Raw genomic sequence first — 21563 nt, 5'->3', positions numbered from 1 at the left:
AGGTACTTATGTCATGATAGCATCAGGTAAAGGTACTTATGTCATGATAGCATCAGGTAAAGGTACTTATGTCATGATACCATCAGGTAAAGGTACTTATGTCATGATACCATCAGGTAAAGGTACTTATGTCATGATACCACCAGATAAAGGTACTTATGTCTTGATACCATCAGGTAAAGGTACTTATGTCATGATACCATCAGGTAAAGGTACTTATGTCTTGATACCATTAGGTAAAGGTACTTATGTCTTGATACCATCAGGTAAAGGTACTTATGTCATAATACCATCAGGTAAAGGTACTTATGTCATAATACCATCAGGTAAAGCTACTAATGTCATGATACCATCAGGTAAAGGTACTTCTGTCATGATACCATCAGGTAAAGGTACTTATGTCATTGTTGTGCACGCCCCAACCGATCACATGGGGCGTATTGATTGATGTGTGCTAGTTTTCGAGGCGAAAAAGAAAACTGGGGATTTTCATAAGGAAATTATAGGAGGTGATGTGGTCAAAGACTGTTGGAACATCAGCTATTGCCCATTTTAAACAAAGTCAGTGTCATTGCCATGGATAACGCAAGTTAATATACCGCCCGGGAATCAGATACTGTCGCCCCAACCATGAATAACAATCTGTAGAACAATAAATACTTCTTGATTCCAAAACCCCAACCTTCTAATACTCATCCCATTTCACTGCTTTTAACTATTCAATCATATTTCCAAGCAACCATAATGCAGTTAAAGAGGTATTAAACCCAACCGTTGTCAGACTGCTTAATACGACTGACACCTACCAACAGCAGCCCTGCGAAAGGTTATCAGACTACTGGGTACGAGTGGCACCTACCAACAGCAGCCTAGTGACAGGTTATCAGGGTACAGGATGTGAGTAGTACCTACCAAAGGCAGCGCAGCGATAGGTTATCAGACTACTGGATGCGAGTGGCACCTACTTACAGCAGCGCAGCGATAGGTTATCAGGGTACAGGATGTGAGTGGCACCTATCAAAGGCAGCGCAGCGATAGATTGTAAGACTACTGGATACGAATGGCACCTACTAACAGCAGCGCAGCGATAGATTGTAAGACTACTTGATGCGAGTGGCACCTACTAACAGCAGCGCAGCGATAGATTGTAAGACTACTTGATGCGAGTGGCACCTACCAACAGTAGCACAGCGATAGATTGTAAGACTACTTGATGCGAGTGGCACCTACCAACAGTAGCACAGCGATAGATTGTAAGACTACTTGATGCGAGTGGCACCTACCAACAGTAGCACAGCGATAGATTGTAAGACTACTTGATGCGAGTGGCACCTACCAACAGTAGCACAGCGATAGATTGTAAGACTACTTGATGCGAGTGGCACCTACCAACAGTAGCACAGCGATAGATTGTAAGACTACTTGATGCGAGTGGCACCTACCAACAGTAGCACAGCGATAGATTGTAAGACTACTTGATGCGAGTGGCACCTACCAATAGCAGCGCAGCTATAGGTTGTAAGACTTTCCTCAATGCAGGCTTCGAATGGCTGACAGGGTCTGTTTCCACACGGTCCACCAAGAATCTGAGACAGAAGAGAGAACATCCTTGTAGATGCAGCGGTGTAATAAGGTCACAGGAATACATATATCGTATTGAGCATAGCATTTTATGTCCACTCAATTAGCGTATGGGTAGAGAGTAAGAAAACACCGAACATTGACAGTATTGTTGCATTTTACTGTGGTATTTAGTGGTCTCCATATTACAATCAACAAATTTGGAATGATGCTCCTGTGCAAAGGGCTTGTTTGAACACAGCATTTATTATCATCTCTCACAAAAGTAACATTACCCTATCCCGTACCCTGAAACCTTTCCACTTCTACATTGAACCCAACCCTGAAACCCTCACACTGCTACATAGTATCCAACCCTTAACCCCTCACAATGCTAAATAGTACCTAATCCTTAACCCCTCACACTGCTACATAGTACCCAACCCTTAACCCCTCACACTGCTAAATAGTACCCAACCCCTAACCCCTCACAATGCTAAATAGTACCCAACCCTGAAACCCTCACACTGCTACATAGTACCCGATCCTGAATCCCCCACACTGCTACATAGTACCCGATACTGAATCCCCCACACTGCTACATAGTACCAAACCCTGAATCCCTCACACTGCTACATAGTAGCCGATCATTAAAACCCTTACACTGATACATAGCACCCGACCCTAAAACGCTCACACTGCTACATAGTACCCAACCTTAAAACCCTCACACTGCTAGATAGTACCCGACCCTAAACCCCTCACACTGCTAGACAGTACCCGACCCTAAACCCCTCACACTGCTAGATAGTACCCGACCCTAAACCCCTCACACTGATACACAGTACCCGATCCTTAAAAATCCCGCACTGCTACATAGTACCCAACCCTTAAAACCCTCCCACTGCTACATAGTACCCAACCCTAAAACCCTCACACTGCTACATATAGTACCCATCCCTGAAACCCTTACACTGATACACAGTACCCGATCCTGAAACCCTCACACTGCTACATAATACCCAACCCTTAACCCCTCACACTGCTACATATAGTACCCATCCCTGAAACCCTTACACTGATACATAGTACCCGATCCTGAAACCGTCACACTGCTACATAGTACCCGATCCTGAATCCCCCACACTGCTAGATAGTACCCGACCCTGAATCCCTTACACTGATACACAGTACCAAATCCTGAATCCCTCACATTGCTACATAGTAGCCGATCCTTAAAACCCTTACACTGATACATAGTACCCGACCTTAAAACCCTCACACTGCTACATAGTACCCAACCTTAAAACCCTCACACTGCTAGATAGTACCCGACCCTAAAACCCTCACACCGCCACATAGTACCCAACCCTAAAACCCTCACACTGCTACATAGTACCCATCCCTGAAACCCTCACACTGCTTCATTGTACCCAACCTTGAAACCCTCACACTGATACATATTACCCGACCCTAAAACCCTCACACTGCTACATAGTACCCAACCCTAAAACCCTCACACTGCTACATAGTACCCAACTCTTAACCCCTCACACTGCTACCTAGTACCCAACCCTTAACCCCTCACACTGCTACATAGTACCCAACCCTTAACCCCTCACACTGCTACATAGTACCCTTCCCTGAAACCCTCAAACTGCTTCATTGTACCCAACCTTGAAACCCTCACATCCCTACATAGTAGCCGATCCTTAAAAGCCTTACACTGATACATAGTACCCGATCATTAAAACCCTCACATTGCTACATAGTAGCCGATCCTTAAAACCCTTACACTGATACACAGTGCCCGATCCTTAAAACCCTCACACCGCCACATAGTACCCGATCCTTAAAACCCTCACACTGATACATAGTACCCAACCCTGAAACCCTCACACCGATATATAGTACCCGACCCTGAAACCCTATCCCTTAAGGTAAGAATCAGAATTAACAGTTTGATGAGGGCAGGCAACAGCTCCTGACAATATGGACGATCTCACTATTATTATTTACGTTAAGTGGACGAACGAACACATGCATCATGTGGTCACAGAATATTTGGCTATGTAGCATTGGAATTCACAACCTTCTATCAGATAATTTCGATATCTCGTCTCCACTAAATCAACTCTGAAACCCACCAGGGCCCACTTGCACAAAGCGATCTTAGCGCTACAACTAATTTAAGCCTATGTTAAAGTATGGGAGTTACGATCATCTTAGTGCTAAGATCGCTTTGTGCAAGTGGGCCCTGGATGTTACAGATATACTAACTATCCACACGGATCATCTGGCCATAGAATATTTAGCTATGTAGCATTAGAATTCACAACCTTCTTTAACAGATAACTTCGATATCTCGTCTCCACTAAATCAACTCTGAAACCCACCAGGATGTTACAGATATACTAACTATCCACACTAAGTGGACACTCGGGGATGGAAACGACGCAACATTAATTCCAGAAAAAAACAACTAAACGTTGGACTGACCTTCGGGAGCTGGTCTGCCTCAACATAGGTCACAGAAGCGTTCCTGGATGTCTGCAGGGGGTACGTGTCATCAGATGTGATCGTGAACGCTTTGCATGTCCTGTCACCGTCATTGTAAGTGAACGACCTGCACTCCGATCGCGCCAAGCACAGCCGAGCACAGTTGATCAAAGTGTTCACACTAGATATGCGCAGAAATTCGAAGGGGTCAGCAACCAATTCCTTGCCCCTGTGCACGGCTGAGGCTGCCAATGATCCTTCTTGACACAAGCCTCGAACCCCTGCCCAAATGTATAGGAAGATGGGGAGAACTGGTGCCATGGACATGATGACGTGGTCACTTGTATTTGTGTGGGTTTTGAATGAAGAGTGTCAACCGTTTAAACTACGGGAGAGATGCCAAGGCGTGTATATACATATACGTCAAACAAAAAACGCACAATTAATATCATTACTAGTACGTACACAATTGTGTTTGAATAATTAAATGGCACAGTCAATACCCAACGCAATCCTTCGCCATGGCCAGTGGGTTTGGATATAGTTATTCCATTGTGGGTTGATCAGTGAAATCAATCAAAACGTTCATGTCTGAGAATAAGAAGTCTCGAACATCTGCCGAAACATTTCCCATAACGCGTGAAGGTAAATTCGTGTTGAAAAAATAAAATGAATGAATCAGTGACCATTATTGATGACACCAGGTGGTTGCGAATAGGGTTAGCCTGTACAGCTCTATTGGGATCACTGGCCACTCCTAAATTTTCAGTACAAAAGTAAGTGCCAGTGAAAAAGCAGGTGTGGAAACTCCTTGGAAAGGTCATAATATGGGATAGCATCGCGCATCATGTTGATAAACATGTTGTCATATTTAGTAAATTCCTCTGTCTGTCGACAATAATAAATATGCAATGACTAAATCAGACTTCGACTGAAAAGTTCGGTTAATATAGGGTATATTGTTCGACATGAATGGGAGAGTATCGGTAGGATTATCGAAATCATCCCTCTTGTCACACAGCTAGTTACAGAGACTGTCCTCATTTAGACGTTCTGTGTACTACACCGAATTAGGTTTCTCCTTGGGATAGATGATGTGAAGATACTCATTTGTATTGCCAATTTTGAATAATAAGAGATCGGTCACATGACCGCTCAATTGACGTTCATAAGTGTATGAAAGTCACAATTTGATGTTCATACGTCTTTCACGACACCCATTCGTCACCGGTGTGTCCCGGAATAACACGAGTTGGTCACGAATATAACGAGACCGTGTTCTTGAAATGACGTAAACCCTAACGGACTACGTCCACATTCCCGGGAAAACACCCTTGGAATTCCCTTGCACAAATACGTACAGAAGCGTTGTTTCTGATCATTTAGATCCTTTAATCTCTAACTCAGCGTTTCAGTATACATTGAGCAACGTCAGAGAGTTTGACTGCATGATCGTTTACGAATATCCTCGCTACGACCGAACCTTAGTGAAACAAAACGACTCTATCCGTACAAATAGTGATACAAAATATTGACTTCGCAAGCTTCAACGTTCATACAGTTTGGACCTCACTCTATAAAGGTTCATACTCCAACGAACTTACACAAAGTGAAAGTCAATTCTTAAAGGTAATGGTCATCAAAGTATCTGAAACGTGATGTGGATTATTGTTCAGACAAGGGGCTGGCGTGGTACCATAGTGACAGAGACATAAACAATTTTGTGAGCACCAAGAAATCAATAACAGTTTTGAAATAATTGCTAAAATTTAATGTATAATGATTTTTGCTAATTAATTTGCACGTAATGGCTCAATAATGATGACAACTGATTGAACTGATGAAACGATTGATTCTATAAATGAAAATGTTATTGCGTGCTTCTATCGTTTTTTTTTTGAACTGGTAAAGGGTGGCACAGTTGCATTAGTTCACTGTGACAAACATCAAACATATCTGATACGAATTAAATAAGGAATTTCGTTAACCGTGGCCAGCAATATTGATTGTGCCTATTAGTCATTGTCATTGTTCCACTGGTTGGTGGTGGCCTTCCTCGACCTCTGTAATACGGTCATTGTCATTGTTCCACTGGTTGGTGGTGGCCTTCCTCGACCTCTGTAATACGGCCGTTGTCATTGTTCCACTGGTTGGTGGCGGCCTTCCTCGACCTCTGTAATACAGCCATTGCCATTGTTCCACTGGTTGGTTGCGGCCTTCCTCGACCTCTGTAATACGGCCATTGTCATTGTTCCACTGGTTGGTTGCGGCCTTCCTCGACCTCTGTAATACGGCCATTGTCATTGTTCCACTGGTTGGTTGCGGCCTTCCTCGACCTCTGTATTACGGCCGTTGTCATTGTTCCACTGGTTGGTGGCGGCCTTCCTCGACCTCTGTAATACGGCCATTGTCATTGTTCCACTGGTTGGTGGCGGCCTTCCTCGACCTCTGTATTACGGCCGTTGTCATTGTTCCACTGGTTGGTGGCGGCCTTCCTCGACCTCTGTAATACGGCCGTTGTCATTGTTCCACTGGTTGGTGGTGGCCTTCCTCGACCTCTGTAATACGGCCGTTGTCATTGTTCCACTGGTTGGTGGCGGCCTTCCTCGACCTCTGTAATACGGCCGTTGTCATTGTTCCACTGGTTGGTGGTGGCCTTCCTCGACCTCTGTAATACAGCCGTTGTCATTGTTCCACTGGTTGGTGGCGGCCTTCCTCGACCTCTGTATTAAGGCCGTTGTTATTGTTCCACGGGCTTGTTGTGACAAATTTGTGAATATTTTGACACCTCGTTAGTCTGGACACTGGAAACAGTTAGGAAGGCCCACATATACACAGAACATAACTTCGTAAATAAATCCGAAATATCTTGGACCTTACGACGGGACCATCCGGAAAAAGGGGTCATAACTGTATAACTAATTCATATTTTAGTTATGATTTGGTTAACGTCCGGTTGGGGATTGTGGCTGCGGTATCAACATGTGTCAGTGTGATTTTGCTCAGCGCTGGAGTCTAGGCTTCTGAAGGTCGAGGATGTGATGAGGGATGTGGTGTAGGTAATCACAAACAATAGAATGGTTAAAATGTTTTATTTGCAAATACGTTGTGTGAAAAACAGAACAGCAAAAGCCCATTTTGATCATGACTCTTCAACAGAATTACAATTAAAAAGTTGAATAGGGAGAGCCTTTTTGATTTTTCAAACTTTGGGTAAAACACAGGAAATGCGAGGGGGCAGATTGTCTTACGATTCATCACTCGTATATTCAGTGAATCGAACCGTATCCTTCATGAATTGAATTCGTTATTCGTGTTCACTAGAATCGAATATTTATGATTACCTTTCAAAGCGAGATATGCAAAATGGAATATATACAAGCCAGGCAGCAGCGTAACTTGTGTCAGCTTGCCAAGGTCTCTGATGGTACTGTCAAGCAAAACCGTAGGCTATAAGCGGCATTGTCGCGATCTATTGCTTGTTTGCTTAACAAAATATATCACATAAATGTTTCAACCTAAGCAATTACATGACCATCTTCCCGAGGCAAGTGAGTTAACTGACTATAAAAGTCCAGTTTCCACCCTTGCCGAACTAGACTGGTATTATGGAGTTACATGTTGGCTGGACTAACGAGTCTATGCATAGTCCAATCAAAATCGCGCACCCAAATCGAAATCCGGTTCGTAAAGTGTCATGCAGATTTCGGTCGACTGCAGGATTTGCAAAGCATGTACACAGCTAACTCGTTGTCAACAGATATTTTTAAAATCTTTTCATTTGAAGCAAATGCAAGTGATACGAGAGGTTGAATCTGATTGGAGGGGCAAAGAAAGGAGTGTGTGTGTGTGTGTGTTAGTCCGGACTGATGCCGATTTATAGTGCTAGCTCACTGAGATACTATACCGCAGTTTAACATGAATACCCCACTCAGACACAGTATACTGACTCCGAGCCGACCAGTCCTTGTTTTATCCCCTTAATGCCGAGTGCCAGACAGAGTAACAACAAGTGCCATATTTCATCGTCTTTTGGTATGACGCGGTCGGGGATCGAACCCCGGACCTTCCGCTCTCCGGGCGGACGCTCTACAACAAGACCACGGAGGCGGTCTTAAAATTGATATATTTCAGGGTATTCTTAAATAAAAATCAAATAAATGTAACTGGTGTATAGTTCGTTCTTTCCCCATTCCTTTTTTTCAACTCTGCCTAATCCTTAAATAAACACATCATGGCAATTGTACAAGTTAATTGGTTACCTGACCAAGAGGTGAACCGTTTTAACGTTTTGTTTTTTACACCCCTGGAGGCGTCGCGTTCCTGAGAATAAACCGAATCATCATGCCTAGTGATCTCAAACTTCAATTTTTTTTATTGCCCAAGTTTGTTATAATCTGATACGATGTAGTTTCCCATTTCGCATAATACTCGATAATTGTGTATTTTATACTATAAAGCATAAACAACTACACTATTTTAATCCTTATAATCACCCACAACTCCACCCCGGTTAAACGGATGATTGTCTATACCTGAGAAGAACCTTAACCTGAAGTAGATGTCCATGTAAAGCTGAGGGCCTTGAATGCCCACTGGAAACTGTAACAGGGTATAGTCTTAACCTTAAAAGAATGACCTTAATGTAAATAAATGCTTGAATCAAGATTTACAGATTTACAGTTTTTCTGAGTAAACTGCCACAACACTAACGTGAAGACGTGTATATTCACAGGGCCGACGACTCTGTTTTCGTGGCCATTTTGACCGGCAGTTCGCGGGTTTCGTCAGTGGGTTTGTCGTCACCTTGAAACTTGAGCACAGCGAAGGCGATACCGAAGAAGAGCATGCTAACAACCCTCCCAGCACTTTCCGTTGTCTTCAGTCGGAGTCGCAGAGATTCCAGGTCGAACTGTGAGCACGCACCTCTGACGCCACATGACCTCTCCCAAATAAGGCATGTACCGTCAATGACGTAGCCGAACACGATGGGAGCCGGAAGTAATCCTGCAACAGAATGTAAAACATTGTAGTTAAAGAGATATTTCTTAACAAGTCAGCAGGACTTACTAGTGGGTTGCTTCCCAAATCACCCGTTTATTCTGTTTTAAACTGAATTTCGAAATATTAAAGAAATCAATACATCATTAAAGCGTAAAATCACACATATACGTATAATTGCACAGAGCTGGATTATGAGAATGCATGTTATATGTTTTAGTTAATGATTTTACAACTTCATCATCGTGGCCTGTACCTAATCAAGTCTGTTAAGGTGAGGTGAAATGGCTTTTAATGTTACGTCCAAGACTATTACACTTACCAAGCGACGTACGTGCACGTTTGTGTGTGTGTGTGTGTGTGTGTGTGTGTGTGTGTGTGTGTGTGTGTGTGTGTGTGTGTGTGTGTGTGTGTGTGTGCTTGTACTAGTCAGAACAAAATGCCGATTTTTATAGTGTCATCCCACTGAGATACCATGCCGCAGTTTAACATGAATACCCCCCTCAGACACAGTATACTGGCCCCGAGCCGACAGTCCTTGTTTTAGCCCCTTAATACCGAGTGCCAGACAGGGTAACAACAAGTACCACCTTTTAACGTACGACGCGGTCTGGTTACACAATGTAACAATGTAACATGATCCAAACTGCTCTCACGACAAGCATGTGGTGGGGGGGGGGGGGGACATATTCTGTTCCCAAAACACCATGTCATCATCGGAATCCCAGCGGTACGTTTGGACATACTATACCTACAAGGAACGGTGACACAGGAAAGGTCGATACCACCTACTGCACGTCATTTCAATCAGAGGCGTCAGTGGCGTAGAACGTCAGCACTGGGACAAACGACTTTGGCTAATGCCATGTTTTCTGACGACTCGAGATTAACTTCCATGACCGAAGGAATCGCGTTTGGAGACATCCCAATGAACGTTTTTTGGACGTTAACGTCGTACAGCATAATCATTTTTGGGGTAGGTTCAGAATGGTATGGGGTGATATCACAATGACTGCAGCTGTCTGAACTGCTCTCCATATTGTCCATTTGAGAGTCACAGGTCAATACATTCGGGACAACATCATTGCACCGCTCGTGCTGCCATTTCCACAACGTGTTTGGCAACGCTTCATCTTTCATGATGAAAATGCACGTGCTTATCGTGCAAGGATTGTGACCCATTTCCTCCAACAGCAAGATATCCATGACATGCTTTTGCCAGCACTTATTCCTGACATGTCCCCTATTGAACACGTGTAGGATGTCATTGGCAGACGTGTACGTCAACGTCAAAGTCCATCCACCACTCTCAATGAACTCGGTGTTGCTCTCACTGATGAGTGGAACGACATGAGTCAAGTTGACATTGGTCGACTTATCAGAAACATGCCTCGAACAACTCGTGCAAGTCTGGTCAACAGAGGCGGTTTTTATCCGTTGTTAGTGGCGTTGGCTTCAAAATACAAATTTCAAATTTAACCCCGACACCTTTAAAGACTAGTGCGCCACCATCTCATCACACAAACCATTAGAACCCATTTGATCTCATCGACTCCCAAGCAGATATGACTATACCATTCCCATTTGCCAATACCATATTGGTCAGAGTATAGGTCTTGATGATTCCCACTATCCCCTACTTTTTTGGCATAGTATATATTATAGTGTCACGTCAGTTTCGGAATTGGAATGTGCTATCGTCGATATTTCACGTGACCCGATTTCTTTACATTTGGTGTTGACAACAAGTACAATGCGTGGATATATGTGGCAGTCATACGTCCACCTACCTAGCAGGGATGCCAGAAACGAAAACAGTCCAAACGCCGTCGCCTTGTCCTTGCCCTCAACGCTCCTGTAAAACATAAAAAGCATAGTTGTATTATTAGTTGTGTCGCAAGTAGCATTAACGTTGCTGTTATTATTTGTGACAAAAGTAGTATTCGTAAATAAACCTGGGTGTAATGGGTTTCTTTGAAAAGATCGATGTTGAAAGCTATTCATCAGTAGGCCTAATATGTTCCTCGTTGTAAATAATAGCTCTCACGAATAATCAACCTGTTGAGAACTTACATTGCGACGTAAGTTGTAACTTTTATATGGCACAACTCATTGAAATGTGAGTTTCCAAATAGTCAAATGCGGCAAATAGGTTCACTGTACAAATAATGAGTGAACCTAGATACAGCTTTCCTTGCAGCTACCTTTCAATACATCATGAACAAACGCTATCCATGAAGGGGGCCGAAATTCCGCCCCACAAAATCCACCCATTTAGGATAGTGTAGCGTGAATGCTGACCATTTGAAAGAATGTCAGCCTGTAGACTAGTATGTCCTGGCATTGACTAGCTGAGATGCTGTAGCTTCTGAGACTATGCCACCATTCTTTCAGGAAGGTCCGAATGTGTAGGTGAGGTGAGGTGAAAGGGGGCTTAATCCCGTCCTAGATTATTTCACGTGTGTGTGTGTGTGTGTGTGTGTGTGTGTGTGTGTGTGTGTGTGTGTGTGTGTGTGTGTGTGTGTGTGTGTGTGTGTGTGTGCCGCAATTTAACATGAATATTCCACTCAGACATAATATACTGACTCCGAGCCGACCAGCCCTTGTTTTAGCCCCTTAATACCGAGCGCCAGACAGGGTAACAACAAGTACCATCTCTGTTCTAACATGAAGCTGTGATATAAGTGACATACTAACAGTGATCAAGTTTGAGTTAAACCAAACTTACTCACTCTCTCAGTCAAGAATCTGCGATTTCTCGTACATCTTCAATCAGACATCCATATGTGTCATGTTGTTATAATTGAGGACATCATTTACGACTAGTGCTCTGTGTGGATGGATGGGCGTTGTCAGGTAAATAAAAGCGACAAAACCCTTTCCATATCAATAAGAAATATCCATCGAGTGTACGATTCCGATAATATCTTGAACATAAACCTTTGAATCACTATCAAATAGTGATGATACCAGGTGTTCGCGAAAAGGTGAGCGTATCCTACCCCATCGGTGGCACAGTCTCAAATGTATGCACAGACAAGCCAATTGTGCACCTGCAGAGACACAGGAACATTGTATCAGAGATCGTTTTTGTGACTGATGCGTCAAATTTGGAAATGTCCTCCACATGTCTTCCATAACACATTTTCAAAGCCATACTGAGGCCTTGAATGGTGTAACCGCATCATAACAACTTCTGAGTTGTATACTCTTGCACTGTACACCACTGATGATTACAACATCGGTTCGACAATACCCATCTGCATCAGTTTCAGACATGAACCGCGAGATATACGACGAGAAGGTTATAGTGTATGTATATAGTGAATATAGCGCCATGGTGTATGTAGATAGTTAATGTCAACAATATCAGCGCCAGGGTGTTTGTAGATAGCGAATATCAACAATACAAACGTCATGGTGTATGTAGATACATGTAGTTAATATCAACAACTCGAGCGCCATGGTGTATGCAGATAGTTAATATCAACATTACGAGTGCCATGGTGTATATAGATAGTGAATATCAACAATACGAGCGCCGTGATGTATGTAGATAGTTAATATCAACATTACGAGCGCCATGGTGTATGCAGATAGTTAATATCAACATTACGAGCGCCATGGTGTATTTAGATAGTGAATATCAACATTACGAGCGCCATGGTGTATTTAGATAGTGAATATCAACAATACGAGCGCCATGGTGTATATAGATAGTGAATATCAACAATATGAGCGCCATGGTGTATGTAGATAGTGAATATCAACAATACGAGCGCCATGGTGTATGTAGATAGTGAATATCAACAATACGAGCGCCATGGTGTATGTAGATAGTGAATATCAACAATATGAGCGCCATGGTGTATGTAGATAGCGAATATCAACAATACGAGCGCCATGGTGTATATAGATAGTGAATATCAACAATATGAGCGCCAGGGTGTATATAGATAGCGAATATCAACAATATGAGCGCCATGGTGTATATAGATAGTGAATATCAACAATACGAGCGCCATGGTGTATATAGATAGTGAATATCAACAATACGAGCGCCATGGTGTATGTAGATAGCGAATATCAACAATACGAGCGTCATGGTGTATATAGATAGCGAATATCAACAATATGAGCGCCAGGGTGTATATATATAGCGAATATCAACAATATGAGCGCCATGGTGTATGTAGATAGTGAATATCAACAATACGAGCGCCATGGTGTATATAGATAGCGAATATCAACAATATGAGCGCCATGGTGTATGTAGATAGCGAATATCAACAATACGAGCGTCATGGTGTATGTAGATAGTGAATATCAACAATACGAGCGCCATGGTGTATATAGATAGTGAATATCAACAATATGAGCGCCATGGTGTATGTAGATAGTTAATTTCAACAATACGAGCGTCATGGTGTATGCAGATAGTGAATATTAACAATATGACCGTCATGGTGTTTGTACAGGTAACATTGAGAAGATAAACGCCTTGCTGTATGTAGATGTAATATTAACAATATGTTCCTTATGGAGTATGTGGATGTAATATCAACATTATGAGCGCCATGATGTATGTTCATTGTCGATTATTATAAATTCGTATTCACCTGATGCGAGTCATGTCATGCTTTTATGTAAGACGTACATGTTGAGGGTCATGACATGTTTTATATGTATGACGTACCTGATGAGGGTCATGACATGTTTTATATGTATGACGTACCTGATGAGGGTCATGACATGTTTTGCATATATGACGTACCTGATGAGGGTCATATCATGTTTTGTATGTATGACGTACCCAATGAGGGCCATGACCTGTTTTATATACATGACGTACCTGATGAGGGTCATGACATGTTTTGTATGTATGACGTACCCAATGAGGGTCATGACATGTTTTATACGTATGACGTACCTGATGAGGGTCATGACCTTGTTTTATATGTATGACGTACCTGATGAGGGCCATGACATGTTTTGAATGTATGACGTACCTGATGAGGGTCATGTACATCGGCATGACGGCCATGGTCCCTATCAGCTTCTGGACCATGTCGACGGCTATGTAGTAGTAGAAGTAGGGGCAGTCGCTGGCACACATTCCCGCCGTTGTCTGACCGCTCTCCACCTTGCTACAGCCTCCATATGTCTGGGAACCAGATACACGTAAACAAAACAGTGGAATTGATGAACTTAGGTTGAGTTGACATTCTATCATCCGGATATCAAAGACCAGCTAGTCTAGCTTCAATAAGTAAACTTCCGTTACAACTGCATCCCATTTTATGATACTCTAGATGATGTAATCCTTCCAATATGCACTGAGGTGGCCGTGTGACTTTTGGGGGAATATAACTTTATTATCCACAGGGTTATAAAATCGAGTTTATGAAAATCGTATGCGCACACGTGCAAATATCACTTCTCGTGCATCAGTGCATTTGTGTCCGTCATCCGGACGGCATTGTTGACGTCATTCAAATCTCATTGTGACGTAGACACGATATGACTCCATACTAGAAATGACGTTATAGCTGAACATTGTTGACGTCATTCGACAAATTGTGGTTTTCGGAGATGGCGGTGGTGAGCAGTGCATTTTTGTAAAGGGGAACTGAAAAGGATTAAGAAATAATGTCTAATAAAGAAATTATTACACTCACACGTGTTTCGTACTGATTTTATGAAAATCGTGTGAGAGTTCATGTATTACCCTCGCTCTCGTTCGGAAAATGTAAGATTTCTGACACTCGTTTTATAAAACAAGTATGACACACATACCCCGGCCCGTATACTATTCTCTATAAAATACCTCTCATCGCCCACCTATGGCATTGTTTTTTGTGTGAAACAGCGCTTCAAGACATACATATTATTCTCTGAAAGGATAACCAAACAGTTTTGGACACCCAGCACATGATATTTCAGAACCCTTACAGCATATCTGGGAACAGATGACCATAGCCGCGTAATACGAAAAGACCTTAAATTATGGGACTTGTTGGTGCCCTGCCTGGCGCTCGACATTAATCGGATGAACATTAGCACTGGTCACCAAGGGGTCAGTATAAATTGGTTCTGATTATGGTTCCCACAACGACATGATATGTCAGTGGGCTAGCACTTTAATCCCAGCAAAAATCCGGACTAGCAGCGACACACGTGCGTGGACATCGCTACACAAGTGAAATAATCGTGAAAGCAACGTTAAGCCCCTTTTACTACACCTCGCGTTAGTAATAAGTAACTTATTAAGCGACTTCAATTTGTGAATTTGTGAGCACAATTTGTGATCCCGTACCGACAGAGTTTGGTTTGTGCAGCCGGCGAAACAAGGGGAGAAGTACGTCATCCCGTCGTCCCCGCAGACTGGAAAGTAATTGGTGCTGTCGCACGAACATACGCTGATGCCGTCGTCGAAAGTGATGATACTGAAACAATACCACATAGCAAAGCATGATTCTGATTAAAGCTTGATTTGGACAGTACTTCAGTTATTTCACAGCATGTTGTGGGAGGATATCCCGAAGTTAAGCGCGTCTTTGTACAGTATTGCAGTTATATCACGGCGTGCTAGCTTGATGTGGCAGGAAAGAAGTGACGTGGGCCTGAGCCATTTACAACGGGTATGTTGCCGTATAAGAAACAAGCGAATCTGGAATACGAACCTCAGACCGTGGACCCCTGGCACGTCTGAGGGATCTTCAGTCTGCTTAGGTATGCCTCCATTTACAGTATTAACTATGGGCGAAATATTGATTGTATTGTTAAAAGTCTTAAAACACTTCACATGCTTACCCCTTGCTGTCATGGAAACCGTGAATTTTTGGCGTATCACAGCCGAGGAAACACATAACAACATTGCAACATATCGCCACCAGCAGCGTGATGAGGGTAAACTTGAGGCAACCAGCTCGCGTCAGTTTCAGACGACTCGTCAGAAGTCCCCCGGTGAAGGTTCCGACTGTGGTACTGATGAGAGTCTGTATCCCTGCAACACAGTCGTACACATTAGCAGCGTCGCCCTTGGACTTTAATACAGCTTACAGTCTTGAGAGGAGATGATTAGTAACATGTTCATTTCTTTAGGAATAATAATATATATAACTTGTACGTTTAACTTCTTAGTGAGAGAGTCAGCTAGGTTTATAGCCGCTTTTTGCAAAATTATAATCATATCACAAAGTGATGAACGCCTACAGTGATGCAGGTCCTCGTCGTAAACCTCCTTGGAGAACCAAAAAGCAGAATTTGGACGATGCGGGCATCTGGTATTGATACCACAAAGGTACGCACTTTGCACAGCAGAACCTGGTGCGCAAACACACCAACACCTGGTATGCAAACACAGCAATACCTGGTTTCATTACTGTTTTTCAGTGATCTATTTGTAATAGTTTTCACCGTTAGTTTGCCTTTCACACCCAATGGAATCTGTTTCGGGGATATTTCATTATTCTCTGTCGTTGACGTTTGATAATTGCATGGCTGGATCATTAACAATACCTGTAGAAAAATGTCGCTCTACCGTATCAGTTTCATGAACAACTGTCAGAAGACAAACTACAGATTAGAAAAGGATTTTCAAATACATATAGGATTATGTGAACTGATGATGTTATCTACCTAGGATGATGTTTGTTTTGGACGCGGGCATCATGAACTGCTTCTCCACATACTTGGATGAGAAGGACTGGCCTCCGCCCACCAGAAACAGTAGGAAGAGCACGCCAACCAGCGAGAGGCTGTAGACAGGACTCCTCAACACACGGGACATAGACCGGGGTAGTTCTGAAGCCAACATTATGTCAAAGAGAATTTACAATAATCTGATGACGCATCCTGGCTGATGACTTCGTAACTCATTGGATAGATCAGTTGGACAGTTCTAGATATGTGTTATATTAGCACGCTGCTTCATTGCCATGCTTGTTTGCACTCTAACGCCGCACTAAGCAATATTCGAGCTATATGAGGGCGGCCTGCACATCATCGAGTCTCGACCACACAATGCAGTGATCGATATTGTGAGCAACGATCAATCGGATTACAGTGACACGCTGTCAACCGATCCTTTTGCTTGCATACGTTGCTGTCTGGGGACCTTTTCAAACCTAGAATCCCCACGGGGCTCTTTGTAACAGAAGAGGATTAATTATGAAATAATCAGGGATCTCATGATCATATAAGTGAATAGAATATAAAAGTGTGTAGTGAGTGAGTGAGTTGGATTTAACGCCGCTTTTAACAGTATTCCAGTTATATCACGACGTGTCAGCTTAATGTGGGAGGAAAGCCCGAAGTGATGCAGGTCTCAGACGTTTACCACTTCGGTGAAACCCACGAGCACGGGTATGGTGCTGACAAACCTGGAAACATAATTGGGGCGAACCGGAATTCGAAACCACAATCATAGGTTTCTGGCGTTCCCAAGTGACGCAACTCTGCACAGTGAATCGCGGCGTCTTAGACGACTGGGTCACCCGTGCCTTCTAAAAGCGTGTAAGTAGAACGTGGCGTAAATAATTGATTCAGTACATAGTATATTTTTCTTTTCTGTCAAAGTGCCACTGAACTATTTCGTATGTTTCAGAATATTATCTAAAATCTATTGATATTTTACAACGATCTGTCACCTTTTATTTTCTCTTTCACGGGAACGTCCTCTTTGGGCGATTGCTTTTCTTTGGGAGGAACAAGGTGCTTCGGGAAGAACAGTAAAGGTATCGCAATGACGACACCCAAGCAGCCGAACAAGAGAAAGCCAAGCCACCATGCTCCAATCCATTTGGGGTGTCTTGGTGTCAATTCTGTGTCTAGGGTGACAGAATGAAAGGTGCTATTTAATTCAAACAAAAACCTCATAGAAAAAGGTAAATGTGGTCATGTGTCTTCATCATTACTGAATAGGTGAGGGGATGAAATTGGGTTTAATGCCAAGTTATTGCACTTATATAGCGACTTTCATTCACGTGTGTGTGTGTGTGTGTGTGTGTGTGTGTGCTTGTACTAGTCCGGACTGATGCCGATTTAGTGCCAGCTCACTGAGATACCATGGAGCAGTTTAACATGCAACACTTCAGTCTTACGTAAAGAATCACAATCAGCGGATCCTGGTGTGGCAAGCTGCAGGACTGAGGCCCCCGTGCAAGGCATGCTTCTTGGGTTTCCGAGATAGTTTGTAACAATAAAAATAACAGTTCCTTGTTAAAAACTACTGGTTATATTTCGCATAACTGAGACATACTTTCTAATTTAAATAATTTATTCACATGAAGGGTTATTTTTACTGCAGTTATTTACTGTAAGTATATTTATTTATGTCATGTGCACTGGTATGAAAAATAGATGCTGCAGTCGCAAACGTACCTTGCAGATCAACAGGGATGGTCCTGAAAACTCCTCCTAGTGCCACCGCCATTGCAGGACCGAGAAACTGCATCGTCATGCTGATACCTGCACATCACCAGCACCAGTGTGAGGATGACACCAGCATCAATGTAAGGACCGCACAAACATCAATGTATTGCAATATTCAAGGTATCAGAGAAAAAGAGAAAAAAAAATCAAAAGGTTTTATGGTAGACGTAGGAAAGATATTTCCAAATTTGACTCATCAGTGACAAATGATGCCATTTGTACCGTGATACGTTCTTGCGTTTTTTCAGGTGAACAATTGACCTGCCTTTGCATGTGTTTGTGACGGGTGCCATCGATGGTGCTAAGATACCCGGATCTTTTCGCGAACACCCGGTATCATCACTATTTGATAGTGATTCAATAACATATGCTCATGATACACTCAGAATCGTACAATGGTCTCTGCTTTTAGCAGATATTGTTTTATGTGAATGACAAGGTTTCTTTGTTGTTTTTATTAGGATTAGTAATGTACTTACCAATATAAATTCCGGATTTGGTCTTTATGAGATTGTTGTCATCGATGTAAGTGGTTGACAGAGAACTTCGGGGCGATTTTGCAATTCCTTGAAGAACCATACTGCCCCCCAACAACCACACTATCCATTGTGGCCCGCCAGACCCACTGGCCACACCCTCCTGGCCACACCCACCCGACGTCACGTTGGCATGGTCACACAGAGGGGTCACGAGCCTCTGTTCCACCGATGAATTCAGAACATTCTCCGTTGAAAGCTTGGGTAACTGGTAGGGATTGAAGAAGTGACACATACTTGCTAAAATGCCAGATACGCCAAACAGCATGCAGGACAGAGAGAGGATTCGGGGAATATGACGGTAGCTCCCAAAATGACTAACGAAAAGAACGGTGCAGAGAAAACCAATGTCATTGCAGCCAAGGATAATGCCAGTTGTCGTACTGTTCAGATTGAACTGTTTTTCCAAAGCTGTTACTTGAGAGACAATGTAAACACTCAACGACTGTGTTATCATGGATGCCAACCCGTAGAACATGGAAAATGATAACACATTTTTAAAACATTGCATAGCTTGAGGACGACATGATCCGACTCCACAATGTGACTCGAATACTTCTTTATCATCAGCTGGTTTGGCACCATACACGGACGTCTTCGCCGACATGGTTTTGTCGCATGTACCGTCGTCGTCTTCTGGAAGATGAAAGTGGCGGGTGTCATGGACGTTGTACTTTATTGTGAGGGGATATTACCTATTTTCTCTAACGACTGTGGAACGAGCAAAAGCTCTAAACACCAGTAATCTGATACCTCATATGCTACAGCCAGACATTTCAGACGCATTAGGTCAATATTGACATCGAGTCGTCAGTGAGTATTGTCACATACAAAACACTAGACAATAGACAAATAAAAGCGACAAAACCGTGTCTATATTCATAAGAAATGTCTGCCGAAAGCACGTTCCAGTGACAGAAAGGACCTAAACGAAGGGGCAAAAGAGAGTATACCGACTTTGTTTAAGTAATTGATCATTGAAGGAACTGTGGTTAAATTGGATTATGACTATTTAACCATAATTCATTCCCGCAACAGGAGGTAATACGTGCCAAAGTGATCTGTGGCTGGGTAATGTTGTAGAACAATGTATTGGTTCAAAGGAGGGGTAAGAAATGAATTTGCAATTTCATGAACACTACCGTGTTCGAAATGTTGTAAATTTGTGCCGAAAGAAACCCCCAAATATATTGACTTTCAAAGATGAGATGTTAAAGATAACCATAAGAAGTTGTGTATTATGCGATTGTTTTTAAATTTTAAAAGGTTTTGAATAAAAAAATAATTAACAAAACCAAACCATGTATAAGTATTCTTTGAGTTCTACACTAAGCGACAGTATATTATTCTTTTGCATATAATATCGCTGTTTTTTAAATTGAAAATCATATTACAAAATCAACTCTGAGGTATTGTTTCTTTTGCTCGTAGGTTTATGTGGACAATTCGTTGTTAGTTTGCAATAAAAAGACAACTTACCAACGAATACAAAAATATATAAGCACAGTTTGATTGAATGAAGTGAAAGTAAACAGTCAGTATGAAATTTGCAATTACTTCCAATTTTCTGTGTTGCCTAAAAGTATGCCTCACGTGACTGTGTACCCCAGCACTTTATGCTGATGTAGGCATTTCTTTTTCTTGAATATCGATAGATGTATGAACATTATAAGTGTGCTTCATTTCTAATAAATGTTTGTCGCTTCATTTAATTATACTGAACCGCAAAAGAAACGTCACCATGGATAGATATATAAGAAACCTTATTTGTCCAAACACTGTAAACATACTTTGAGACATATTAAAAAGATGAAACTTGGCAAAACTGATCACCAAGGTTGAAATGTGTCAAATGTTCTTAAAGTGAAACACAACACTAGTCTCTGAGAAAATGGCATCACAAGTCAGTATATCGTGTGTCCGCCATGTGCATTGATGACTGCTGTGCAACGTCGATACATGGACAGGATGAGGCGGTTGATGAAGGCCATAGGCACTTGAGCCCACACTTTGAGGAACGCCTGACGCAGCCTTGGTCGGACGTCTTTCAGCCGTCTATGAATCTCGTCCCACAGGTGCTCAATGGGATTTAAATCGGAACTGAGGGCAGGCCACTGCATGGTTCTAATGCCATTCTGCTGGAGGAAGGCTCTTGTTGCTCTCGCAGTGGGGGCACGGGCGTTATCATGCTGAAACTGATTGCGGCGACGTGCCAAATGAGGTATGGCGTGTGGTCTCAAGACTTGATTAATGTATTGAGCTGCTGTGACACCATTACCTCTCCCTGGACCGATGTTCTGGAAGACCACAGGGCCGACCTTCTGTGCAAGACCAATTCAACCCCACACCATGATGCTCGGACCGCCCCACGAGTCTCTCTCAACAACACAACCCATCCGAATAACGCTCCCCACGGCGTCGCCAGACTCTCTCTCTCTGCCATCTGCTGTTGAGATACAGTAACGGCTCTCGTCTGAGAAGATGACTCTTCTCCATTGCTGGTGGCGCCAATGCTGGTGCTATGTTGCCCAC

The 21563-nt window shown here is 42.7% G+C and overlaps 1 protein-coding gene across 1 annotated transcript; it reads right to left on the bottom strand.

The window, feature by feature from the left end:
- Positions 1-8788: 8788 nt before the first annotated feature.
- Positions 8789-19638, bottom strand: LOC139461991 (solute carrier organic anion transporter family member 3A1-like). Its single transcript, XM_071243487.1, has 9 exons — positions 18975-19638; positions 18445-18531; positions 17712-17891; positions 16702-16866; positions 15874-16066; positions 15377-15506; positions 14070-14224; positions 10851-10915; positions 8789-9066 (listed from the first exon to the last, which is right to left on the bottom strand). The coding sequence occupies exons 1-9, from the start codon at positions 19636-19638 to the stop codon at positions 8789-8791; spliced, it is 1917 nt and encodes a 638-aa protein (XP_071099588.1).
- Positions 19639-21563: the final 1925 nt, after the last annotated feature.

Source organism: Haliotis cracherodii, unplaced genomic scaffold (assembly GCF_022045235.1).
Source record: "Haliotis cracherodii isolate W230 unplaced genomic scaffold, xgHalCrac1.p SCAF_1, whole genome shotgun sequence".
Lineage (NCBI taxonomy): Eukaryota > Metazoa > Mollusca > Gastropoda > Lepetellida > Haliotidae > Haliotis > Haliotis cracherodii.
This window is presented reverse-complemented; position numbering and strand designations above follow the sequence as displayed.